At 43.9% G+C, this 27,762-nt stretch overlaps 1 protein-coding gene across 1 annotated transcript in view; it reads left to right on the top strand.

Annotated features, from left to right (window-relative positions):
- Positions 1–5,749: 5,749 nt before the first annotated feature.
- BCAR3 (BCAR3 adaptor protein, NSP family member) overlaps positions 5,750–27,762 on the top strand; it is a 115,022-nt gene continuing 93,009 nt past the window's right edge. The window contains exons 1-2 of the mRNA XM_069737627.1: positions 5,750–5,879; positions 26,088–26,416. Coding sequence (XP_069593728.1) covers positions 26,097–26,416 — 320 coding nt within the window. The 5' untranslated portion in view covers positions 5,750–5,879; positions 26,088–26,096. The remainder of the gene's footprint in view (positions 5,880–26,087; positions 26,417–27,762) is intronic.

The following is a 27,762-nucleotide window of genomic DNA, read 5'->3' as shown; positions in this document are numbered from 1 at the left end:
GCTTTCGGTGAGTTTTTGATGTTGCAGATTTTCTGCACTTATTATGTAAATTTGGTTATTTGTGTTTCTTCATTGCAATTTTTAGTGCGTTTTTTTTTTTACACTCCTTTTTATCGCTTTTTTTGTATCTTGTCTTATGCTTTAAGCAAAACTACTTTGCTTTTGACACTTCCTGGTATTTGGCTTTGAGAAAACTTTATTGATGCAGTCATTTACAAATTACGTGCATTTTTTATGCATTTCCCTTGTGGATTCACACTAAAAACGCATTTTTTAAAAAAACCTGGTTTTGCTTGGTTTTTGTTGTGGTTTTTTCTGTGTTTTTGTCAGGCTACATTTGTCTGTTGTGCATGCTGATAAAGTTCAGTGCATAAAAATGATTCTACTTCATCCTGTTTTGGCACAAAAAAAAACAGAGCAAAAAATGATACCTGCATTTTTTTTCTGTGTTTTTTGCACCCCAAACACAAGGTTTTGCACAAAATACTGAGGACAAAAAAAAAAAAAACAAGCTGTGTGCGTGAGATTTCTGAAATCTCATACACTTTGCAGGCACTGTAAAAAGCAACTGAAAATTTGCATAAAAAACATAAGTTTTTCTTGTTTTCAAACACTGCATATTCTGTTTAGGCTTTTTTCCCCACAATCCTCTCTGTAGGAGTCAATGAAAAGAATGCACGTGTGATAACAATACCAATACAAAAAAAGCGCTTGTGAAAAGTGCATGAAAAATAGAGTTTTTCTAAACATTTTCATTTCTTATCTGCTTCTAGAAATACAGAGTGACAACCAGTAACACCACTGCTATAGCAAACACAGGTGTCAGGGAGAAGTACAACAGGGGCAGACGGGAGGGATTAGTGACTGTATCGGTGGTCACTGGCTGTCACTCATCTCTCCCTGAAACAACAGGAAAGATCTCAGAGTTTTTTCTCTATTTCTTAGTGTTTTCATTTTTTTACTCTTTTACTATTACATTTAATCTATGTTTTAAATACATTTTTGATGCTACATGAACTATATATTAGGCTACTTTCACACATCAGGTTTTTGGTTTCAGGCACAATCCGGCAAATTTGCTAAAAAACGGATCCGGTGTACATAGTGAAAAAACGGATGCAAACTGATGCACCGGATCCGTTTTTTAGCTGGATCTGGCTCTATGTACTGCGCATGTTGTTTGAGTTCCTGGGCATGGTTTTTGAGAAGAGAGAGAGAGAGAGAGAAAAAGAGAGAGAGAGAGAAAAAGAGAGAGAGAGAGAAAGAAAGAAAGAAAGAAAGAAAGAAAGAAAGAAAGAAAGAAAGAAAGAAAGAAAGAAAGAAAGAAAGAGAGATTTCTCCATGCCAGAATCAAAAACAAAGCTTCTGGGCATGCTCAGTGTGTTAAAAACGGATTCGGTCGCCAGAAATGTTCTTTCACACATCAGTTCCATGCGTTTATTGCCGGAAATGTCCCTTCAGGCTTTTTCGCCGGACACAAAAAACGTTGCAGGAGACGTTTTTTGTGTCCAGCAAAAAAGCCTGAAGGGACGGATCCGGCACAAAACGGATGAAACGCATGTCCTTCAGGCACAATCCGGCAGTAATACAACTCTATGGGGAAAAAACGGATCAGGCGTAAGAAAAAAACGGATCCAGATTGTGCCTGAAACTGCCGGATTGAGCCTGAAACCAAAAACCTGATGTGTGAAAGCAGCCTTACAGGTTTCCTTTCTCGAGAGGGCGGATACCTATATGGTTATATAGTACACTTCCCGTAAGCTGCCATACACATTAGATGGCTATTCAGTCGGCGGCCATTTCTGCCGTATACCGGATGGCTCGTTTGGCCGAGCGCTCCTGTTCTCCACGAGAAAGCCACCGGCTGCAACGTCAGGCAGCGACTTATCTCCAGGAGAACAATGCAATCGGACATGGCTGATCGACATCTCTCCTGACCACCAGTCGGGTGGCAATCACACACACACACATTAAGGTACCTTCACACATAACGATATCGTTGCTTTTTGTGACATAGCAACGATATCGTTAAGGAAATCGTTATGTGTGACAGCGACCAACGATCAGGCCCCTGCTGGGAGATCGTTGGTCGCTGAACAAAGTCCAGAACTTTATTTCGTCGCTGGATCTCCCGTGGACATCGCTGGATCGGCGTGTGTGACACCGATCCAGCGATGTCTTCACTGGTAACCAGGGTAAACATCGGGTAACTAAGCGCAGGGCCGCGCTTAGTAACCCGATGTTTACCCTGGTTACCAGCGTAAAAGTAAAAAAAAAAAAACACTACATACTTACCTACCGCTGTCTGTCCCCGGCGCTGTGCTTCTCTGCACTCCTCCTGCACTGGCTGTGAGCGTCGGTCAGCCGGAAAGCAGAGCGGTGACGTCACCGCTCTGCTTTCCGGCCGCTGTGCACACAGCCAGTACAGGAGGAGAGCAGAGCACAGCGCCGGGGACAGACAGCGGTAGGTAAGTATGTAGTGTTTTTTTTTGTTTTACTTTTACGCTGGTAACCAGGGTAAACATCGGGTTACTAAGCGCGGCCCTGCGCTTAGTAACCCGATGGTTACCCGGGGACTTCGGGATCGTTGGTCGCTGGAGAGCGGTCTGTGTGACAGCTCTCCAGCGACCAAACAGCGACGCTGCAGCGATCCGGATCGTTGTCGGTATCGCTGCAGCGTCGCTTAATGTGAAGGGGCCTTTACACCGTCAGCTGAAGACACCGATATTACCAAGCTCAGCCGTCATTAGGGTAATGTGTATGGTCAGCTTTACATTATTCGTATACCTACCTTTGGATATTGCCTCCCCCATTCTGATCTCCATGCACTTTAAGGGCAGCACAGTGGCTCAGCGGTTAGCACTGTATGGTGGCTCAGCGGTTAGCACTGTATGGTGGCTCATTGGTTAGCACTGTATGGTGGCTCATTGGTTAGCACTGTATGGTGGCTCAGTGGTTAGCACTGTATGGTGGCTCAGTGGTTAGCACTGTATGGTGGCTCAGTGGTTAGCACTGTATGGTGGCTCAGTGGTTAGCACTGTATGGTGGCTCAGTGGTTAGCACTGTATGGTGGCTCATTGGTTAGCACTGGGTGGTGGCTCATTGGTTAGCACTGTATGGTGGCTCAGTGGTTAGCACTGGGTGGTGGCTCAGTGGTTAGCACTGTATGGTGGCTCATTGGTAAGCACTGGGTGGTGGCTCAGTGGTTAGCACTGTATGGTGGCTCATTGGTTAGCACTGGGTGGTGGCTCAGTGGTTAGCACTGTATGGTGGCTCATTGGTTAGCACTGTATGGTGGCTCATTGGTTAGCACTGTATGGTGGCTCATTGGTTAGCACTGTATGGTGGCTCATTGGTTAGCACTGTATGGTGGCTCATTGGTTAGCACTGTATGGTGGCTCAGTGGTTAGCACTGGGTGGTGGCTCATTGGTTAGCACTGTATGGTGGCTCATTGGTTAGCACTGTATGGTGGCTCAGTGGTTAGCACTGTATGGTGGCTCATTGGTTAGCACTGTATGGTGGCTCATTGGTTAGCACTGTATGGTGGCTCATTGGTTAGCACTGTATGGTGGCTCAGTGGTTAGCACTGGGTGGTGGCTCAGTGGTTAGCACTGTATGGTGGCTCATTGGTTAGCACTGTATGGTGGCTCATTGGTTAGCACTGTATGGTGGCTCAGTGGTTAGCACTGTATGGTGGCTCATTGGTTAGCACTGTATGGTGGCTCATTGGTTAGCACTGTATGGTGGCTCATTGGTTAGCACTGTATGGTGGCTCAGTGGTTAGCACTGGGTGGTGGCTCAGTGGTTAGCACTGTATGGTGGCTCATTGGTTAGCACTGTATGGTGGCTCAGCGGTTAGCACTGTATGTTGGCTCAGTGGTTAGCACTGTATGGTGGCTCATTGGTTAGCACTGTATGGTGGCTCATTGGTTAGCACTGTATGGTGGCTCATTGGTTAGCACTGTATGGTGGCTCAGTGGTTAGCACTGGGTGGTGGCTCAGTGGTTAGCACTGTATGGTGGCTCATTGGTTAGCACTGTATGGTGGCTCAGCGGTTAGCACTGTATGTTGGCTCAGTGGTTAGCACTGTATGGTGGCTCATTGGTTAGCACTGTATGGTGGCTCATTGGTTAGCACTGTATGGTGGCTCATTGGTTAGCACTGTATGGTGGCTCAGTGGTTAGCACTGGGTGGTGGCTCAGTGGTTAGCACTGTATGGTGGCTCATTGGTTAGCACTGTATGGTGGCTCATTGGTTAGCACTGTATGGTGGCTCAGTGGTTAGCACTGTATGGTGGCTCATTGGTTAGCACTGTATGGTGGCTCATTGGTTAGCACTGTATGGTGGCTCATTGGTTAGCACTGTATGGTGGCTCAGTGGTTAGCACTGGGTGGTGGCTCAGTGGTTAGCACTGTATGGTGGCTCATTGGTTAGCACTGTATGGTGGCTCAGTGGTTAGCACTGTATGTTGGCTCAGTGGTTAGCACTGTATGGTGGCTCATTGGTTAGCACTGTGTGGTGGCTCAGTGGTTAGCACTGGGTGGTGGCTCAGTGGTTAGCACTGTATGGTGGCTCAGTGGTTAGCACTGTATGGTGGCTCAGTGGTTAGCACTGGGTGGTGGCTCAGTGGTTAGCACTGTATGGTGGCTCAGTGGTTAGCACTGTATGGTGGCTCAGTGGTTAGCACTGGGTGGTGGCTCAGTGGTTAGCACTGGGTGGTGGCTCAGTGGTTAGCACTGTATGGTGGCTCAGTGGTTAGCACTGTTGCTTTGCAGTATTGGGGTCCTGGATTCAAATCCTGCCAAAGACAACATCTGTAAGAAGTTTGTATGTTCTCCCTGTGTTTGTGTGGGTTTCCTCCATGTTCCCAAGTTTCCTTCCAAACACATACTGATAGGGAATGTAGATTGTGAGCCCCAATGGGGACAGTGATGATGATGTCTGTAAAGCGCTGCGGAATATGATGGCGCTGTATAGCTACTTTCACACTAGCGTCGGCCCGACGAACCGACGCACGTTGTGAAAGAAATGAACAACGTGGGCAGCGGATGCAGTTTTTCAACACATCCGCTGCCCCATTGTAATGTCCGGGGAGGAGGGGGTGGAGTTTCAGCCGCGCATGCGCGGTCAAAAATGGCGGACACGACGCACAAAAAAACATTACATGTAACTTTTTTTGTGCGAGGGTCCGCCAAAACACGTGTGGCTATATGTCGCAATGCGTTTTTTTCTCCAAAACGACGCATTGCGACGTACGCCAAACAACGCTAGTGTGAAAGTAGCCTTAGTGAATCATAATACATAAATGCGCTCTTTTCTGTGCTGCTCTCCTCTTGTTTTACGAATTTGTATTATACTATTAAATAAAATCACACATGATATTTATACCTGAGAGTCTAGTTATCTTTTTACAGGTGCTTATTTGCAAAACAAATCTGATTTCATATATCTTAGAGCTGTTTTTTTTTTTTTTTACAGTTTGCTTTATTTTTCATGCCCTGGAGGCTTCTTGTCTTCCCTATTGAATGTAATCTCTGCACAAGTATCTGTGCACATACACAACTAAACAGTAGAAGTAACACCACCAGCTCCTACAGGTCAGCTGCTGTCCAATGGGCAGTAATGCAGATGTGCCCTGTGTGTAGGGAGGCAGAGCTGGGTCATCGCAGCAGCAGCAGCAGGCAGGACAGCAGGCAGGACTGGGGAGTGGCTGCCAAGTGCTGAGCCTGCCCTGAGCTGCTGCTGTGTAGTGTGAGCTGCCTGGGATCTGCTGCTGGAGCAACACTGGGGAATGGGAGAAGCCTGAGGAGCAGTGTCTGCCACTACTGATCCTGGACTGTCCACTATGCTGGCTGGATAACTCTCATCATAGACACAGGTGAGGGGTCATCCAAACTGCTGCATGTTCCCTAGGACTGATCAGGGGTTTCTAGCATGGGGCCAGTTACTAGTGAGTCTTTCCAAAACTGCAATTAGTGCTGTGATTGACAGCAGACCCTAAGACTGCATTCACATTTTGCAATTTCCAAGGCAGTTTTCACAAATGGCTGCAAAAACCTTACAACTATAACCGCAATGTGTGACCCATGACAAAAAGTGCCTGACTCATCAGAATTTCGTCGGGTATTTTTTTTTCCAATTTTTAAGCCAAGCATATATTTTATCTGGATTTTTGATATGTAGCAAGAAAGAAGATTTTATGTCCAGGCAGCTGGAGCTCCTCTTATTGCTACAAGGTGGGGACGCTTGCCTTATTGTTAGTGCCTGTGTGATAGTAATGTCTTACGTTATCCATAGATCTAAGGATTGTCATTATAGGTCGTATAATCAGAGGTTCCACCTATGGCGCATATACATTATGACCAATAGAAATGAGTGGCTCATAAATTCTAGACCATTATGTGACTGCTAAGACTTCGAGTTCTGGTTCCTCCAGGTATTTCTTCAGGCTACACGTAAAGCTTTGAAGTCATCCAGGGATTTGCACTCTGGTCCAGCCATAAAGATTGGAATTCGCAAACATTACATACAGATAATAATGTTATATTCCGCTTTACTGATCGCAGGAGTATTTCTGATAAGGGACTGGGTCACATAGCCGGCTCATTCACTGTAACCTTTTATTGAAAACTCTCCGGGTTATCCTCTATAGTTATTGATTCTCGCTGTGTACTATGTATTCGCGGACACATGCAATGTTACATGTGTAGAGGAGGCGAAATTATGCCGGCGGTAATCCAACACATAATACGACCGATACAACCAATACTTGGTGTTTGGAACAATCTTTTCATTACTGAGCGATTGTTTCCAGGTGGAAAATGTATCACCGCCTCTCATTAGTTGGTATATGGTTTATATAATTAAAAAGAGAGAAACGTCCATCAAGGTCGCGTAATTTATTAATTGGACGATATTTATACAACAAATGCAGAATAGGAATCATTGTTTGGGCTTTGCAACATTTCTGCTGGAATAGGGACAATTCTCTGGATCTATCCCCAGGATGAGTCTCAGAATAATTAGTTGTAGCAAGTCCAATTTAATTTCCAGAAGTTCTGCCTTGTGGGGTCTGTCCTCTGTGGCTTCATTGCCTCTGACAGCTGTGATGTATTCTCCGCTACTGTGCACATTAGCAAATGAAGCCTGGGTGGTGTTCCAAATGAGAATGACCTGAATACTGAGATAATGTGGATCACAGCTCAGTACAGGCTGTGAATGTTTGCTAAGAAGCCCCCCAAGGTTTCATGTGTTTACTAAAAACTTCTACATTGGGTCAAATGTCAGAGGCAGAGTTGGCAACCTGTGGCTTAGCAGATGTAAAACTAGATGTGACGGCATAGATAAAGTGGCTGTCCTCTATGCCTTATGTTGGACAAATGCAAGCATTAGGCCACGTTCACACGTTCAGTATTTTCCATCAGTATTTGTAAGCCAGAACCAGGAGTGGGTGATAAATACAGAAGTGGTGCATATGTTTCTATTACACTTTTCCTCTGATCGTTCCACTCCTGATTTTGGCTTACAAATCCTGATGTGTGAATATGGCCTTAGGCACATCATTGTACCATGTGTGGCCAGCCATGTGGCACTTCTGATGGTCATAAGTCATTATTGAGGTTTTTCCACCTTTTGGATGATCATTCTTGTTAACCCTTGTCACTAAAGCTTTTGTCTTTTCAATCATTACTTTCCAAGAGCGCCTCTCACACTTTGCACTGACGAGGGGCAGTACCCCGAAACCCAGTGTCTGCGGATTGACATTCTGGTTTGGCTATTATCCTAAGTCATGTGACAAGGCTCGTTATAGGGTCAACATTGACTTGTAGGATTGCGACCTTCCAATAGGTGGCACTAGAGTTCTAGTTCTCTTCCTCTCTGAAGAGACAATTAGCATAATTGGCATATTACCCAGAGGAGCATTGCTGCTTTAAGTCTCCTCATCTCGGCATGCTTAGCATGTCGATCTCCGCAAGGATACTTCTTGGATTTCCAAGAGCCATAACACTTACATTTTTCTTTTCGTTGAGCCATAAGAGAGCTTGCTTTTATCAAGACGCATATCTTTGTGGGGTAAGACGAAATCAAAAACAGCAATTCTGACATATTTTTGTATTATAAAAAAAAACCAAAAAACATGGGGCCTGACTCGTCAAAGCTTTCACCAGGGCTGTGGAGTTGGTAAGCCAAACCTCCGACTCCTCAATTTCCATGACACCGACTCCGACTCCACATCCCTGGCAAGGCTGTGTAGTCAGTAAGCCAAACCTCTGACTCCGACTCCTCAATTTCCATGACGCGAACTCCGCAGCCCTGGTTTTCACACCAGAATTCTTTAGGCGTCCTCAAGCCAGAATCTCAAATCTCCATAAAATGGGCAAAGCTAGGGCAGTACGGTGAGTTGTGTCCACCTCTCATGAAATTCATGACAAGCAGCAGTATTCGCTATGCCGCACACCTTACTCCAGCAGGGGCGGGGTGCACACAGAGGTGTACATCGCTCGTCCAATACTCCTAATTCAAAAAGAAGCATACGTCCCTTCATGAATCGGGAGCGTCTGACTCCAGCATACACACTATCAAGACTGGAATGAGCAATGTTGGTTTTGAGGAATCCGGCCCATTAACCTTTTACTAGTCAGTGCTATTACTGTGATACCAAATATTGATGTTTTATCGAAACAAAAAATAGCATTAAAAAAAACCCAAAGTTTTTCCTTCCATTTTAGTCAATGTGGTTCTATAAAGGCTAGGTTTTATTTTTCCAGTTTGTACTGTATTTTTATTGTTACGATTTTAGTTTACATACACACTTCGATAATTTTTCAAAGCATTTTTTGGGGGAGGTGTCGTGACCAAAAAGCAGTAATTCTGCCATTTTATTTTGTCATGTACCGTGCTGTATATCTACCTTTGTGAATGCACTGATACCAAATCTGTTTATCTTCTGAGCTTTTTTGGGTGTAATTTTCAATAATATGCAAATGTTTGAAACTTTTTGTAAAAGTTTTTAGTCCCACTAAAGGTACCGTTACACTAAACGACTTACCAACGATCACGACCAGCGGTACGACCTGGCTGTGATCGTTGGTAAGTCGTTGTGTGGTCGCTGGGGAGCTGTCACACAGACAGCTCTCTCCAGCGACCAACGATCAGGGGAAAGACTTTGGCATCGTTGAAACTGTCTTCAACGATGCCGAAGTCCACGGGTAACCAGGGTAAACATCGGGTTACTAAGTGCAGGGCCGCGCTTAGTAACCCGATATTTACCCTGGTTACCATTGTAAAAGTAAAAAAAAAAACACTACATACTCACATTCCGATGTCTGTCACGTCCCTCGCCGTCAGCTTCCCGCACTGACTGTGTCAGCGCCGGCCGTAAAGCAGAGCACAGCGGTGACGTCACCGCTGTGCTCTGCTTTACGGCCGGCGCTGACAGTCAGTGCGGGGGACGTGACAGACATCGGAATGTGAGTATGTACTGTTTTTTTTTTTTTAACTTTTACAATGGTAACCAGGGTAAATATCGGGTTACTAAGCGCGGCACTGCGCTTAGTAACCCGATATTTACCCTGGTTACAAGTGAACACATCGCTGGATCGGCGTCACACACGCCGATCCAGCGATGACAGCGGGTGATCAGCGACCAAAAAAAGGTCCTGATCATTCCCCAGCGACCAACGATCTCCCAGCAGGGGCCTGATCGTTGGTCGCTGTCACACATAACGAGATCGTTAGTGGGATCGTTGCTACGTCACAAAAAGCGTGATGTTGCAACGATATCGTTAACGAAACCGTTATGTGTGAAGGTACCTTAAGAGTCGATCATTTGATCTCTTGTACAATACGCTGCCAAACTTCTATATTGCTGTGTATGTTCTGTCGGCCTTCTCTTATCAAAGGGCTTAATGACAGGTCTATAGGGCGTTTATTAGGCCCTTGGCCACGATGACAACCCATCAGCACCTGCGATCGCATTGGGGAATGGATGAGATGACAGAGGTGGTCCCTCTGATCGCTAAACGCATGTTCACACAAAGGGTTTTTTATGTGTGTTTTGAAGCAGATCTGTTTTCAAACCCACAACAAAGCAAATTCAAATTAGTTTTTTTATATATAAATAGTTTTTTATATGGATTTTGAGGTGGATCTGCTTCAAAATCAAGGTAAAAAAAAACCTTGAACATACCCTACAGCAGGGGTGTCAAACTGCATTCCTCGAGGGCCGCAAACCATGCGTGTTTTCAAGATTTCCTTAAGGTACCGTCACACTTAGCGACGCTGCAGCGATACCGACAACGATCCGGATCGCTGCAGCGTCGCTGTTTGGTCGCTGGAGAGCTGTCACACAGACAGCTCTCCAGCGACCAACGATCCCGAGGTCCCCGGTAACCAGGGTAAACATCGGGTAACTAAGCGCAGGGCCGCGCTTAGTAACCCGATGTTTACCCTGGTTACCAGCGTAAAAAAACAAACAGTACATACTTACATTCAGCTGTCTGTCCCTTGCCGTCTGGTTCCTGCACTGACTGCTGGCCGTAAAGTGAAAGTGAAAGCACAGCACAGCGGTGAGTCACACAGCGGTGACTCACCGCTGTGGCTGTGCTCTGCTTTCACTTTACGGCCAGCAGTCAGTGCAGGAACCAGACGGCAAGGGACAGACAGCTGAATGTAAGTATGTAGTGTTTGTTTTTTTACGCTGGTAACCAGGGTAACATCGGGTTACTAAGCGCGGCCCTGCGCTTAGTTACCCAATGTTTACCCTGGTTACCAGTGAAGACATCGCTGAATCGGTGTCACACACGCCGATTCAGCGATGTCTGCGGGGAGTCCAGCGACCAAATAAAGTTCTGGACTTTCTTCCCCGACCAGCGACAGCACAGCAGGATCCTGATCGTTGCTGCCTGTCACACTGGACGATATCGCTAGCGAGGACGCTGCAACGTCACGGATCGCTAGCGATATCGTCTAGTGTGACGGTACCTTTAGCATTGCACAAGGTGCTGGAATCATTCTCTGCAGGTGATTAAATTATCACCTGTGCAATGCAAGGAAATCCTAAAAACATGACCTGTTTGCAGCCCTCGAGGAATGCAGTTTGACACCCCTGCCCTACAGGCTGGCGCTATATAAGTAAAGATTATTATTATAACCTGTCCGAGGTTCTTGAAGTGACACAATCCTTCCATTACAGCTGGGGGTCTGAGGGCTGTGGGCTACCTTCTTTAGATCTCACAGGAGACATCTCCCCATGTGTGGCCAGTTTCGTAAAAATGATGTCTAAACTTTTATTGGTTGCTATAAACCAAAGCCTCCTTATTCACCTCTTAATAATAAATCCCCAGAACTCTGAATATTTTAGTTCTACGACCTGACCTTCCAAATGGTGAAGGACTGATGAGCTTTCCAGAGGAAAAAAAAACAGAAAATACTCACTGATCCATGTCAAAGACATAAGTGGGGCAGCCTGGTTACATAAATCTCCTGCAAAGTTATGTTCAGACCTCAGGGTTATTGGAGGCCAGATTAGAATTATGACCTTCTTCTTCTCCTTCTTCTTTGTAGCTTTCTAGTACATGTTGTTATAGTCAACATAAAATAACGTCATTCCTTCTGTTTTTAAAGGGGCGGTCAGAAGCTAATATTGATTTTCATCCTAAATGTCTCTCTATTTATTTTAAAATAATAGTTTTCCTAATTTGGTTTAATTAAAAAGTCTATAAGCCTCCCTCTCTAATCTAATTGCTTTATTTTATTTATTTTTTTGTACCTATTCCCGTTTTCATGATGCTTTGTTTGAGAATCCCCAATGCATGCTGGGATACTCAAACAAGACATCATCAGGGGGCAGAGGCTGTAGCCATTGCCTCAGTCTCTGTCCTAAACATAATTAACATCCGTTTCAGGGGCTGATGTTCTGAAGTTGACAATTATGACATATACTCAGTCTTATCTTGTCACTATACATTATCCTTTTTTAATGCATAGTGACAGTGCGCTCTCTTACCAACTCGTCACTTATCACAGCTGGCGAGAGAGCGCATTGTCACTATGCACTGAGAAGAATAGTTCATGGTGACAAGATCCTACTGAGAATCCGTTGGAATTGGCGACAGATGCATGCCCAGTAGATGCAAATGCATGTTTGCAAACATAGTGGTATGAACAGTTTTGCATTAAAAACTATGAGAACATTCAATAATTAGTCGCAAGTCATAATAATAATAATCTTTCTTTTTATATAGTGCTAACATATTCCGCTGCACTTTACAGTTTGCACACATTATCATTGCTGTCACCAATGGGGCTCGCAATCTAAATTCCCTATCAGTATGCCTTTTGGAATGTGGGAGGAAACTGGAGTACCCGGAGGAAACCCACGCAAACACGGGGAGAACATACAAACTCCTTGCAGATGTTGTCCTTGGTGGGATTTGAACCCAGGACTCCAGTGCTGCAAGGCAGCAGTGCTAACCACCGAGCCACCGTACTACCTTAATCAGTCCACGGAGGAGTTGGTGAGTTCACAGAAGAAAGAGGAATCCAAGTGCTGTTGTGATGTGATGTTCCCACTTGATGTAAAAAGTCCAAGAATGTCCCATGTCACAGTGTATTAGAGCCAGAATGTAATGCACCTCTAATCAAGGCAAGAGGGTCTGGTACATCCTTGAAGCTTGAAGTGGCTCAATGATTAATGGTAATGATGATAAACTGTAGAGGAGGCCACATGGGGCCCGTTTCGCTAGCATTGATGGGGCTGTGACAGCAGTAGGCCTGTGGTTGTTAGTGACCTGGCTGCACAACCCAGCGGTGGTGACCGAATTTCAAAGCCAATTTCACAGAGAAGGCACGGTCAGGTCACAGGCCAGCAGCCTTGAGATTTTAGGAATGCCCTCATGATGTAAGCATATGATAGTAGAGCTTGGGTTAGAGGTTTCGTGTGTAGCCCGCAAATGACAATGGATAGCTAGTATCTGGCCAGGAGATAATAAGATTGGGAAGTACACTCCATGTCGAGGGATCCATGATAAAAAGTTGTAAGAAGCAGTGCTCAAAAAGGTGAAGGTGCAGGAGCTCAGCAGTGAACGTTTGGCCCCAATGTTGACCATGTCCTCCTCATGTACACAAATTGTTCTTTTCATTTACGTTTGAAAAAAAAAATAGTTTAGCTTTCCTTTTTTTTGTTTTGTTTATTTGAAACCCAATAATGAATAACACATTGGTAATGCACTTGTTCCCAAGAAAGTATTCCTAAGTACTGTAAGTGGCATAATTGGGAGTGCCAAAATCCTTACATTCCTTGATGATCAGTGCTGTCCTGGATGATGCTCTTTGCCCCACACTTTGTGGCTTGGTTAGGGAGACTTTTTGCTTACATGTTTCTATGCAAACAGCTGTCGCTCACATAATGATGGCAGTCATTTTAATGAATATAGTCATTTTTATCTGATACCAAAACTTGCTTACACATATGTGCTTATAACCTGAGTCCATACCTTTCCATGTAGGGGTAGTTTTGGAAATTAAATTCAAATTCCCTATGGCTGCTCTGATGCCGGCACTCAGGACTGGATTCTTCTCATGTATTCTGTGGCCCTAAACCCAATGATTGCACACTTCAAATTCTGCCAACTACAATGTACAGAAAAAAGTATTAGGACATTATTTCAGCAGATTGGAATTTCACAAAGATGTTTATCCATGAGCGTGACTGTGCGACAATATTCTGCGGGGGCCTAATGGAGATTAGTTGGTTGATAGAAAGACATGATCCAAAAAATGACTAATCGCCCGGAGAATCCATTATCATCAGATACAAAAATTGGCAAATCTATGGAAAAATGGCCCCTTGTGTGGCCAACTAGACTTTCATCAGGTCTGGCAATGGTCTTATGAAGGACATTGGTAATGGGGATGACCAACGTGTGGAAATTACCATTAGGGCTCACTCTCATAAGCGTATACATTGGGCAACTGCTAGCCAATGTTTTATCGGATAGCACTCCGACCAATGATATATAATGGGGCAGTGCTGTTCAGCTTTTGTGACACTCGGATCAGAGATTGATGGAAGTGCCATTACCATAATCGATCTGATTCTCTTGGAGGAGAAAATCGTGCTACATGTGATGAGAAAACGGAGTAATTTGCGGCCTTAGGCCGGTGTCACACTTGCAGCTGCAGTGCGAGAAATTCTTGCCTCAGTACCCGGCACTGCCAATGGCGGTTCGGACTGGAGCATTCAGCTGCATAAAAATACTTGCAGCCGCACACTCCGGTCCAGAGTGCCGGCGGCAGTGCCGGGTTTTGAGGCAAGAGACTCGCATTGCTGTTGCAAGTGTGACACCGGCCTTAGAGGAATTTTCTTTTTTGCAATATGCTTCATTAAACCCCCTGACAAAGGAGTTGTCCGAAACGCGCGCCGGGGTGCGTGCCGTGCATGCACAGCAAGCCAGACTGCTAGGTAACACCACCTTACTCTATTATATGGACTCATCAGTGATATTTTCTATTCAGGGCTCATGCTGCCTCTCCATCTATACCAATAACTGATTCACATGTGCACTTTTGTTTATAGTGTATCCCCTGACTTCCTACACTTATTTATTCCTGCGCTACTCTTATATTACTTAGACTCTAAGCACTCTAGCACTAAGCATGTGGTTTTGGGTACTCTGTTTTGTGCCCTACAATTGTCCATTCTTTGAGGTTGCCACAATATTCTACTTTTCTATATACCTTTTACCTGGCTCTCACTCTTTTATCCACTTCCTCCTTGTTACTTAATTCCTTTTTTTAATTAATGTACCGTAATTTATTGCATAATTTGAAACGATCCTATTTCTTCCTGTTTCTATGTTCAGGCACCCCTTGTTTGTTGTTCCTCCACTTCACCATGTATCTATAATAAAAGTGTTTTAATAAATAATATCTTGTTTCACTTATCCTTTATTTATCTATATTTCCCCCTTTGACCTTTTATTCGTTTTTTTTCTCTATTGGGTTCTTCGTTAAATGTGCTGCACATTCGTGGGATCTGATGATCTACAATTCCACATTCAGGTGTGACATCAGATCGTGACCCAATTCTGAGCAGCGCCCTCCCCACCACCCAGGCTGCCTGTAATCCTTCCTCTATGCGGCTGCATTAGTAGTCATGCGATTGCACTAATGAGCGTGTTGGCACCTCTAACTTTTGCATTTCACTTTGAGCACAGAAGACGTTCTGTTAGCAGGAGTGGCTGCTGGTAGAGGGTTTAGTGCGCCCGTCTGTGGGCTCAAATGCCCTTTTGTGCTAGAATGCATTTGAAGTCTGTCCCTTTACAGGGCCTTGCTGGGGCCATCTGGCTTATTGTTGGCTTGCCATCTCTGATAGGGGTTGTAGTTTTCTGCAGTTGGGAGACAGTTGTAGGAGAAGCACATTCCAATCGGCCTCTTTAGTAAGAGCGGCCTGAACAAGTAGGCAGCATCGAAATGTCTGGGCAGCATTGTTCCCTCGGCATTGTTCTGCTGACATGAATGGGACGTTGTGTCTTCAGTTTGGTCACACTGGTTCTTGCAGTATCATGTAGCAAAGCTGAATCTGTCAGTGCGGCGGAGACGAGTTCACCATTCGGGGATTTTATTTTTATTTGTAAATATTTTATTTGTGGATTCCGTCAGTTTATAGGTAAATCCTGCAGCGTTATCTTATAGAAGATGATATGAGTTACTACAAGTGACATTCAGCTCATGTACTTGGTGCCCGTGACCGCATCATATGTATGAAGCACGGGTAATAATACCCAAGTACATAACACCCGGGTGTATAAATATGTCTGCCGTGCAGTTACTGCTGCTGGATTATCGTTCCGTCCAGATATTATTCCAATTACAAAGCTTTGGGCAGTGTTTTGCTCACAGCGAAGCTTGGAATGGGGCTGTGATTGGCGCAAACCGCAGTTCTGCCGCCGGACCGTGTCTATGCGTGCGACATGCTGCATCAGTCTCTTGTCTACTGATACAGTCATATCAGAATGTCGGAGGATTTGATTGTTACAGTTCAGGCTTTGGACGCGATTAAGTGCACATTTATTCCATACTTGTTCACAATTAAACGGCGGCGTTTTCTGATTTCGGAACGCTCCTCTCCTCTGGCGCATTGATATATTGTTTTCTAGGATGAGATTCAGTGCAACTTGTATTTCATTAATTTGAATCACTGCATCTTCTATGCTTGGGAGTCCAGTGGGCGGGGACTGACATATACGGTCATGGTCGAAAGTGTTGGCACCCTTGAAACTGTTCCAGGAAATGAAGTATTTCTCCAAGAAAATTATTGCAATTACACATGTTTCGTTTATATACATTTTTATTTCCCGATAAAATAATAAAGCCTATAGTCTCCTCCCGTGCGGGAGGCCATTCCCGTGGTGTCGGCAGTCACTCTCCCGGGGCTCTCCTTTGGTGTTGTGACGCCAGCACTGATTGGGCACTGGCATCACGTGTCACAACACCATACGCGTGCCCCGGGGAGAGAGACTGCCGGCGCCGGCAAGTGAGGTGAGTATAAGCTTTATTTTATGGGGTGCCAAACATTTTGATCAAAAAGGAGATGTCCTAGTAGTGAACAACCCTTTAAAGTATTAATTGCCTCCCAGCTATTGGCAGGAAACACACTAGGACCGTCCCTTTCCATTTAAGATACAGGAAGCGCGTGTGCCCTAAACACTCTGCCAGGGAATCAGTGTGGCACGAGCGGAACATGTGACACGGAAGGCAAAGCAGGAGACGCAGCCTGGGCGCGCTGAGTAACTCGGCTTCCCTGCTGGGTGGGAGGTGCAGAGGCTTGCAGGTCATGCTAGTGTTAAAACTTCTAACTTTGAGATTGTTGATCCTTTTTCAACAATCTTGGTTCTCAAGACCTCAGACATTTCTCTTCACAATACAAAGAATGGGTCAACATTTCCCCTTTTTATCTGTTTTCAGGTGTGATTTTCATATTGCCCACACCTGTTACTTGCCACAGGTGAGTGTGAACGAGTATCACACGCTTGAAACAAAGTTGTTTAAACACAATTCTGTGTGAAATTTTGTCCAGTTTGCCCTTGTTTCCTGTTTTCTTTAGTGTTGTTCCAATATACCGTACACAAAGGAAATAAACATGTATTTCAAAAGATATGTAATTGCAATAATTTTCTCGGAGAAATACTTTTACATTTTCTGGACCAATTACATGGGTGCCAACACTTTTGGCCTTGACTGTATCGCTTTATGCATACAGGAAAAGATGTTCTTTCATGGGAAAATGTCCTCTAAGAAAACAAAATGAGATTCACCTGTAGAACCTCATAACTATTTCCAAGGACTCTTGGAATGTAGGCTGAAATGCTTTACAAAGCACCGTAGCAAAAGGTCACTACAAAACTAGTCAGGGGTCAAACTCATTTTCTGTAAGGCTGCCAGGTTAACATGCATATGTTAAAGGAGGTGCAGAATGGGTTCATCCTCTGTCATTATCGGTTTAGGAGTAGATAGATGGTGCAACTGATGAGATTGGAATGTAAGATGTCCTAAAGAGGTGAGGAAGGCTCAAATAGAAAAAGGCTAGTGCATAAAATGGGGGATGTTACCCAACCTTGGTGCTGCTAAAGTAAGGAAGACTAAACTTTCTGCTGCAACAGGAGACAGCCTAATCTTCAAGGACTCACTGTCTTAATTTTGTTGTCCTACGACAGTCAGTGAACGTCCTTGTGATGGAATAAAGACTAATATGTTTTTTCTAAAAGCCCTTATACACATTAAGGTGTCCATACATCTTTGTCCAACATGTGTACATGCTGACCGTGTATTCTCGACATGACTGAGCGTTCATGTGTTCTCCATGGGGAGAGAAGAGTAAGCTTCTATCTGACATTTCTAGCATTGGCTTAAGAACAAATTTGATCAGTCTACTCTTTTCCCCAAAATATTATCTGATGGAAACAGTCAAGAATGTTCCTTACAAAATAAAAAATACTCAGAAGGTATCTTCTAAATCAGGGGTCCCCAACTCCAGTCCTCAAGGCCCACCAACAGGTCATGTTTTCAGGATTTCCTTTGCATTGCACAGGTGATGCAATTATTACCTGGGCAAGACTAAGGAAATCCTGAAAACATGACCTGTTGGTGGGCCTTGAGGACTGGAGTTGGGGACCCCTGTTCTAAATCACCGAGATCGACCAACCTTAGAGACGTTCTTTGAGCCCACCACTTTCAGTGAGGCCAGCCAATTACTTTATGTAAGAAGTGACCTTCTACCAAGAGATGATGTTGGGGGGGAAAGAATATGTAGATTTTTTTTTTTTTATGCCGGATACTTTTGTTTTCAGAGAATCCATCACACAGAGTCTTATTGGATGCCAATTGAGACACCATTTTTAATTTAGAGCTCGTTAATAGCTCTAGAGTCTTTCCCTTTGACTTGGACTTTAGCTTTCTCCAAAGAACTTGTTACTGTGCTGTAAATCCATTGATGCCAATTTCCAGTATCCCAGTATTCCATATCGAGAAAACTAATAGATGCTACCATTCTGAGTTGCAGGTGGCAGCTATGAGACCTTCTCAGTGGTCCCCTATAAGCTTGGGTAAATGGTTAATACTAATGCCAAGTCTCCTCACCAGGGCTGGTGGTGCGATGTTGCGCTAGGGGCACGTGTTTCATCTCTCTTCACAGACAATAATTGAACCAGCATTTGCTCTTCCTGTCTTTAAGGGGATGAGAAGATCTGAAAGGTTTCGGTTTAGGCTTTTAGGTGTAACTAAACAAACACCATAGACAGGGTCTCCTTTATTCTGCAGGATACAGTGATCAGAAAGGCTGATTATCAAGGAAGGAAAAGGAATTTGCAAAGCTTCTGGAAATCAGAAGCTTGATACAGATAGTTCTTTAAAGATAAAGCAGAGAGACCTTAAGCCCCTACATATGTGCTTCTGCCCCTTGTTTTCTCAGTAGAACTACTCATCTGTATCTGAGCTTATTCTACTCGCTGAACTTCCCTCACACAATGATACGTGTCAACACTTGTCATACCCCCAAGAAATGGACCAAACTGCAAGATTCTTACCAGAGGCTGTTTCATACATTTACACATGTGAAAAAAATATACTAAAGCTTTTTTTTGTATATCCAAACCACATGGACAGAAGTAAGCATTGAATTCAGCTTGTTCGTTCAGTCCAGTTGCTCCCGGTGTATAACATCTGTCACCCCCGCCATACTAGCTGCCATTACTAACGTGACCGAATGGTTGGTGGTGCGGAGCTCACTGATACCAGCGCGGTGCTGTAGTAGGAGCTACGGTGTAAGTCTGTTCATCATGTTACTTCTTTCCTAAATATTCCATGGTCACCTGTGAATGGTTTTATTCAAACACTGGAACTTCAGCAACTAGGCCATAAAATGGAGACCACATAATGCTGCAAGCCTAACATCATCAAGCACAAATCCAAGTGTCCAATGCAGTGGTGTAGGGCTAGCAGCCGCCACTGGATTCTGGAGCAGTGGAAACGTGCTCTGTAGAGTGGAAAATCACACTTGTTTTATCTGGCATCTGATTGACCAGTCTTGAGTTTGGTGAATACCAGGAGAACATTACCTACCTGATTGCATTGTGCCATCTGTTAAGTTTGACGCATACTAAGGGGCACCATACACATTAGCTAGCTCTTGGCCGATTGTTTGGTCAGCAACTATCTCTCCCAACTCCTTCATACACAAGTACACTTGCTCCACTGAGCGCTCCTGTGTCCTCTATGGGAAAGCTGATGCCAGACTCCTAGGGAGGTGGCTTATCTTGTTGAGAAGAAAAGGATCAGCAGTCTGAAATTGGGCATGCCAGAACCTGATCTTCACTGACCTAATCTGTCGGGGAGAGTATGGAAGCCCTCCTACACATTAGACTGTTGGCCAAGTCTGCCAATATCAGTGGTTTCGGACAATGTTAATGTAACGTGCATGGTGACTGTCAAACATTTTTGGACAATTGTTTGATTTCAATTTCGTGAGACTAGTTTGGAGAAGACCCTTTTCTTTTGTATCAAAGCAAGTTCCGTAAAGGCACGGTAGAGTGAGTTTGACCACAAAGAGCCCGGACCTCAGCCCCATGAAACACCTTTTGGGATTGAGTGCCAGTCTGTCTCTCCCAACATCCGTGTCTGACCTCACAAATGTTTTTTCTGGATGAATGGGCAAAATTTCCCAAATATGCCTCCAAAATCTTGTAGAAAGTCTTCCCAGAAGACTGGGAGCTGCAAAGCGACCAGCCACATATTAATTCCCATGGACTTAGAATGGGATATCATAAAATCTCGGTGACGGTGTAAAGTGGAGGAGGCACAGTTCTTTTGTCCATATAGTATACACCAAGCAACCAATAAACATAATAGAAACTTAATTACCTACTAATAATTACATATACATTAGTAGATTTTTGCTAATTGTTTACGAAATCCCATGTTGAAGTCGTGAATCTACATTACGTTTCTGCTTTGGGTTTGGGTGTCATGAATCTGTTTAATCTTAAGTGTAAGGACATGACAACCCTATGTTGAATTGCTAACCTGCTGTAAAATTCCAGGAATCTTAGATGGAAGGAGCATGCTTGAATGTGAAAGTGCATTATTCACGTCGCTGTGGACAGCTGCACACTTTCCGCCTAATTTTTGGGAGTGCACAGCTGTCTTGGACAGCGGTTCTTGCTCAGAGGGGTCTGCTGGATTCACTCCCACTCCAAACAAACTGTGTAATGCCTGATAACATCCATGCTTGCAATGTGGACCACATCAGCACTTTGTGGTCTCTTATCACTTCTATGAATGGCCGCGGGCGTCTTCCTTTACAGGTTACACAGTATTCTAATATATGCAGCTGTTGGGGTAGAATAGTGACATGTGGTTCCCATTGTCTTTTTTGTTAAGAGTTCTAAGGAACGTTTCCAGAATTGATTGAAAATTCCATATGTGGTTGTCAGCATTGTACTTTTGCCTAATTTTCCAAGTTGTTGGCAAGAAATCGATTTGGTTATAAAACACAGCAACAAACAACAAAGCCATAGCTACAAAAAAAAAGAAAAGTGTCAACGACGAGTTGCCAACAAGCAATCTGAATCTAACTCAAATTTCTATACGGCTTTTGTGGTTTTGTAAACTTAACACCGTGACATGATCGGCACAAGCTCAACATTTTCCTTGCAATATTATCGCAACCCATAAATTCTTATCGACTCATTTCTTTTAACATCTGGCAATTAAGGAGCAAAAACTCTATAAAATAGTATCACATGAGCTGGAACTTGGGAAATAAAAGTAAAGCTAACTTTGTATTACAGATGGAAGTTTCTATGACTAATCAACTATAAAAAATATATACAGTGCATAAATGATTCACTACTTGTAGGGACTTGTTATGTGGACTGCTGTCTATGTTTTGGGCCTTTCCTGTAATATGACATTTTCCCTTAAATCAATGATCATGAGATCCCTTATCTCTTAGTTTTAAAGGCATAATGAGGCTCTGATGACTTCCACATCTGGAGGTGAGCTTGGATATCATGTCTACAGATATCAGCCGGGTCATGGGCAAGATCGGCAAATATCATGTACTTGGTATATTCATTAGGACGGACAGGTGTATGATGCCTGCAGACACATGACCTGGCAGATATTCGTCGCCGTCTTTGCTCACCTCCAGATGTGGAAGTGAGGAGAGCCTTTTGAGCCTAGTAGGACGATACACAAGTGTTTGCTACTCCATAAATAAGTGTTGCGTAAAACCACTTTGACGACAACTGGGATTGACTCACCAGTTTGAGCACTGCTAAAAGTGATAAAGCCAGCTGACAAACATGTCATGTTGTCCAGATTTGGCCACTATGTATGAAGTCTGCATCTGCAGTAGATCAGGTCTTCCATTCCCTTGAAAATGAGAATACATTCACATTAGATTTTTATTGGGGTCTTCTGGAAGATATGGGGGCACCAGTCACTCCACCAATGGCCACTTTTGAGAAAACCATGATTCAAGTATAGCTTTACTGTTTATGTTCCTGATGTTTCTGACAAGGACTTGTCTCCCACATTTTATGTCCGACGCAAATGTGTTTGCTCTCTAACGCAAAGGCAACTTGTCGTTAGGACGACCTGATCATTAGCGAGCTCCTCAATCATGAAAATTTCTAGTGGACACAAGGATAACAATGTCTTTAGTTCAATATATGAATGAATGCCATCAAGAACTTTTTTCTTTCCTTTTTTGTATTGGTTGAGCACAATCCTTTATCTTCTGAGATACATACAAATGTAATGTTTGACTTTCTGAGATGGCGAGTTCCGATCGAGATGTTAGTAAAGATTGGGAGACAATGGTATTTTGATGTTCTGACATCATCCCTTGGTTTATATGGCAGTAAGAGCGAGCTCCATAGTAACGGCCGCCAGCTCACGTGTATAGAGGAAGGTACCGACAGACGCCGTGCACCTCCTCACTTATCGAATACGAGATACTAAATATTTACACAACGCAGCCTGGCACACTCCATGTTCCCAGAGTCTGTACAGGGAGTCGGAGAAATAATAAACAATTGCATTATCTCCCCCGCAACCCACCATGTGTATTTCACGCTTTATACTGTTGTAAATTTATCTAAATTATGCCACAGTGATAAATGGGGATTTGATTACTAGCCAGCATTGATCTTGGAAGAGTGACATTGCTTTGCATTTTGTAATGGAAATTAATTAATAAAAAAAGAACGATCTTGCAAATGCCACCTAGTTGATGCCGCTACTAGAGAAGGGGGAATCAATTTGTAGGACTTCGGTCCATTGGCCAGGTCAGTAATCTGTGGTCGCTGGATGGGAAGTCTGCAAATCCTTTTACCTCCTGCCACTTTTTTGATTACCTGGTTTGGCAGAATGTCGTGTGTGTATCACGATGCGATTGCGAGGTTGCGCCAGTCCAACTACTCAAAAGAAGAGTTAGGAATGTCGGGAAGAATGGAGATTCGCAGCCCCAACCCCAGTCCAGGTGTCAGATTACTGACCTGGCCGATGGACCCAAGTTCTGCGAATTCATTCTCCCACCGCTACCTAATAACTCCAGGATCAGTGATATATCTAATGTGTATGGGAACCTCCTGACAGATCTTGTTGGAGAACATTTAGTGTGAAGGTACCTTTAGGATGGGGCGGTTGGAAATCAATTACCAATCCTATTGTTCAGCAGTGAGATAAGCCGCTGCCAGATGACTCTTGTAGATGGTACAAGCACGCTCTGCCGAGCCAAGTGGGAAGAGCTGGCTTACAGCCAATTGATAGTTCATCCGACAGATATCGAATGTGTATGGCCAGCTGAAATGAATATCTGACACTTTAATGAGCTTTGCAATGTGATCAGGGGTAATAGCCAATTCAGAAGCTCATCTGTAGACAGTTTATATAAGTGAATGCAACATCTGTGGAGATGGGACTTGGCTCAGACAATCCAGATTAGATGGAATCCTAGAACGATTGTCCTTCTCTTATGAACGTTGGGGTGATATCATTCCCTTGTATAAGTAAGATTCAGCAAGCCTCTCCCTCATTTTGTAAAAAAAAAAGTGAAAAAAGAGTTAGCCGATGCAGACAGGAATTGTAAAGCACAAATTCTTCTTTTTCTACTGACAAGAGCTAAAATAATTATCAGTATAACATATAACCTGAACATCCCAACTCTAGTTTCCCCATATATGCTTCTTCTGGGGGATGGTTCCATAATGTTAAAGCTACATATACATATATAGCTTTAACATTATCATTATGGAACCATCCCCCAGAAGAAATAAATATATATATATATATATATATATATATATATATATATATATATATATATATATATATATATATATTTTTTTTTTTCCAATTAAAATAGCTAAGCTGATAAGACACAGGGACCCCATAACAACATCTGTTAATAGGTTTCCAGCTTGACATTAGGGTATCCGTGAGTCACAGTAGCTTTGATGTTAACTTAACCTTCTCGCCAACCAACCCGCTTTCTCCAAACTCTGTTGCGGTGACCATTGTTGAATAAAAACTTTACACTGAAATTGGATTAAATGGCCACAGCAGCATTTTATTAACATTTAACAAAACGATTTAACAATAAAGTCCAAAAGGGGATGTGGTCCTCGAAGCCCCAAATGCCTAATCGTAAGTATCCAACAGCCCACCATGGCCCCAGGTCAAGTCTTACCCCCAGCCACTAAGCACCAGCTCGGGAGCAGATGATAACCAACCTGTCTGAACCACTAAACAATTGACGGGTCCCTTGATTAACCCTTCCATAGGATTGAACAGACACCGTCCAACCGAAATTCCTTAGGGGAGTCCAGGACCTCGTGAGATCCCCCCCCCCTACCAATCCACCATTCCCACCAACTTCGAGGACCTTCCCCCCCCCCCATGCCACGCTGCCATGATATGATAACGAAATTTGCTAGCGAAGTGTACATACCCAACCAAATCGACTCTACCCATCTCAACCTCCACACCAACATGATCTAAACTGTAACTAAAAAAGACAAGTAGGGTGGGTGGAACTGTTTCTGTCTGGTGAGTACCTGACTGGTTGACTCACCGATATGGCTACCCCCCTTTATAAGCCCGCCTTTTTCAAATCTCTCTGTCCCCTCCCCATCAGTGACCTCATCACCCCTGCATTCACTTTAGCCCCCTATTTACCCTCTGCACAAAACGCTCCTTATTATCCCACGTCTTCTTGTCATGTCGGCCTCCCTTTGAAGGGCCGGTGGCCCAGTATGGCCTCACTTGACTAATATTCTTTGTCATGTTAATGTGTCTAGCGCTGTGTAGCTACCTCCAATAGTTGTCATTAATGAGAGTTTTTTCCTTGAGTGACAGCTAATTATTATTATTTTTTTTACTATGGAGCATTGCTTATAACACCCCATGCTCAACAGTTTTCCTTTTAAAAATATCTTCCTGTCTCTGGGGGCAAAGTTAGTTTTAAAGAAGCAAACCGAGCTTTACCCAACCTCCCAGGATCCAGCACTGAGACTGGCTGCAGCGCTGCTTCTAGTGTCTGATATTGTTTGCAGTGCTGATGCCATGTCAGCAGCGCTGCAGCCAATCACCGAGCTTAACAACTCTGAGTAGACACTTAGCACACTGATTGGCTGCAGTGTTGTTGATGTGACGTCAGCGCTGCAGATAATAACAGACGTTAGGAGCAGTGGCGGAGACTCAGTGTTGGACCCAGAGAGGGCGAGTAATGCGCTGTTTGTTTTTAAACTGTGCTTTGGGACAGAGGTTTTCTGAAAGCGGTAAACCTCTTAGGAGAACTAGTCTGTCCTCAAAATGTTTTCGTTCTTCTAAAAAACAGAGAAACCCAAGTAGTAGGAGCAAAACATGGTGGGGGACCATTCTCTCAGACTCCTGTTTAGTTGATATAATCTATAAAAAATAAATGTATGAAACGGTATATGTGTATTTTTAGATGTTAAATTGTACGTCACATCACACAAACATTTCATGCATGAAACCCAGTGCTGGGTTATTTTGATTTGGTCACTTCCAAATGACACGATACAGTTGAAATGTAAGCAAAGATGTTTGCTCTGTGGAATCAGGAACTTTAAGAGACTCCAACCGCCATATGCCGATTGCTATGTATTTAGGTCAAGTGAAAAAAAAAGCCTAGTGATGGTGAATATTTATTTAGTTCGGAAGTGTTCAGTTTTAGGAAATGGACTTTGGGGTCACAGATCTGAAGCAACAATTACATAATTAGTCAAACCTGGTAACAAAACCCAGTCGTAAAAGCACGAAAGACTTGTCAAGGAGACTGTGATGGAGAGTAGCCAAAGTCACGTTGGAGAACAGAGGCTCCATGAATGGGAAACGTCTCACATTCTGCGGGGAACACAAGAGACGGCTCTGTAATGGGAAATGTTGTTTCTTTCTTTCACCTGACACATGGCATTTGCTTGGCCACTTGAAAATGGAGAATTCTGTGTCTTTTTGTCTCTACAAGTCTGAAAACTGTTCTGTTCTTTTTTTTTGTTAGGACTGAAGAATGATGGCTGCCGGGAAATTTGCCAGTTACCCTAGAAACGGGCAAACGAACCATTCTTTCCCACTGGTATCGTCAATGGATCTTCTAAGCAGCAAATCCCCACTTGCTGAGCGGCGGGCTGATTCGTTTCAGAATGTATGTATCCATGGCACGTTACCCCGTAAAAAGAAGGACAGGACTCCAATTAGATCCAGTGACATGTTCAGCCACATGGGAACCTTACCTCACTTCAAGTCACACAGGCTCCCCTCCCCGAAAATGCAGGACATAATAGAGGAATCTCCATTTCAGGACAGGAGAACAGCGATGTATCCCACAAGGTAATGTAGATTGTGTGAAATTGATTGACATGGAAGCAATAAAAGTTTTATGCAACTTATTAAAAACATCTGCAGATGTGAGAAAACCCAAATAAATAGTACCATACTCGCCTTTTCTTTCCCCAGTGATCTGATGCACCTGCAAGTCTCCCGCTTTTTGGTTTACAGGCGGTCATCACGTGACCAATGCAGACATTCAGTGAGCGCAGAGATCATGTGCCTATCAATTAGGGAAAGAAGATGAGTCCTGTTTCTCGTGTCTTAGGCTACTTTCACATTTACGTCTTTTGCAGACCGTCACAATGCGTTGTTCTGTGGGAAAAACGCATCCTGCAGGATGCGTTTTTTTCACATAGACTTGTATTACCGACGCATCGCGTCCATACGTTGTGCACTGGATGCGTCAGTATTTAGCGGGCCGTCGTATCCAAAAAACGTTCGTACGTCCTCTCCTGCATTTTTTAATGCGCCTGCCCGGCCGGAACTCCACACCCTCCTCCCTGGGACTTTACAATGAGCAGCGGATGCGTTGAAACACTGCGTCCGCTGCTCACGTCACTCAATATTTCATAAGCTTCTGTCGGTACGTCGCGCCGACTCCTGGTGACAGCCGAGTACCAACAGAAGTGTGAAAGCAGCCTTAAAGGGAACCTGTCACCACGATTTACCAATATATAGTATGGCCACCACCTTTTAAAGCCTCTTGTGCAGCTTTCTAGTAAACTGTATGTAAGTCCCAAATCCCGTCTGCACAGCACAAAAAAGACATTTTATAATACCCCCATATGGTGCGGTCCGAAGGGCGCCTCCTCTTTCATCCCAATCGTCATCCTCCTGCTCTGCTTCATGTGGATGATGTGTCCTACATCAGCGTGATATGGAGACACTGTGCGAATGATGAAGCAGGGAAGGAAGACGGCGATTGCTGGGAGAGAGAAAGCACTGAACGAAGACTAAAGATCCCCATCAGATCAGACCCCATTGCACTGTATTGAGGTATACGGGCATCTTACTTATGCTGGGTAGCACGGTGGCTCAGTGGTTAGCACTGTTGCTTTAAAAGGAGTTTGCATGTTCTCCCCATGATTGTGTGGGTTTCCTCCAGGTTCTCCAGTTTTCTCCCGCACTCCAAAGACAAACTGATAAGGAGTTTAAATTATGAGCCCCAATGGGGACAGAGATGATAATGTATGTAGAGCGCTGCAGAATATGATGGCACTATATAAGCAAAGCATAATAGATAATAATCTTATGCCAGAAAGAATCTGAAGACCCTGATAAAGGTCCATTTCATTTATGATAATTGAAGACCTAAAAAATGAGAATGCTATTAATTAATGGGGTAA

The sequence above is a fragment of the Ranitomeya imitator genome, chromosome 8, assembly GCF_032444005.1.
Source record: "Ranitomeya imitator isolate aRanImi1 chromosome 8, aRanImi1.pri, whole genome shotgun sequence".
Classification (NCBI taxonomy): domain Eukaryota; kingdom Metazoa; phylum Chordata; class Amphibia; order Anura; family Dendrobatidae; genus Ranitomeya; species Ranitomeya imitator.
The sequence above is the reverse complement of the archived record's forward strand: the minus strand, read 5'-3'. Positions and strand labels throughout refer to the sequence as shown.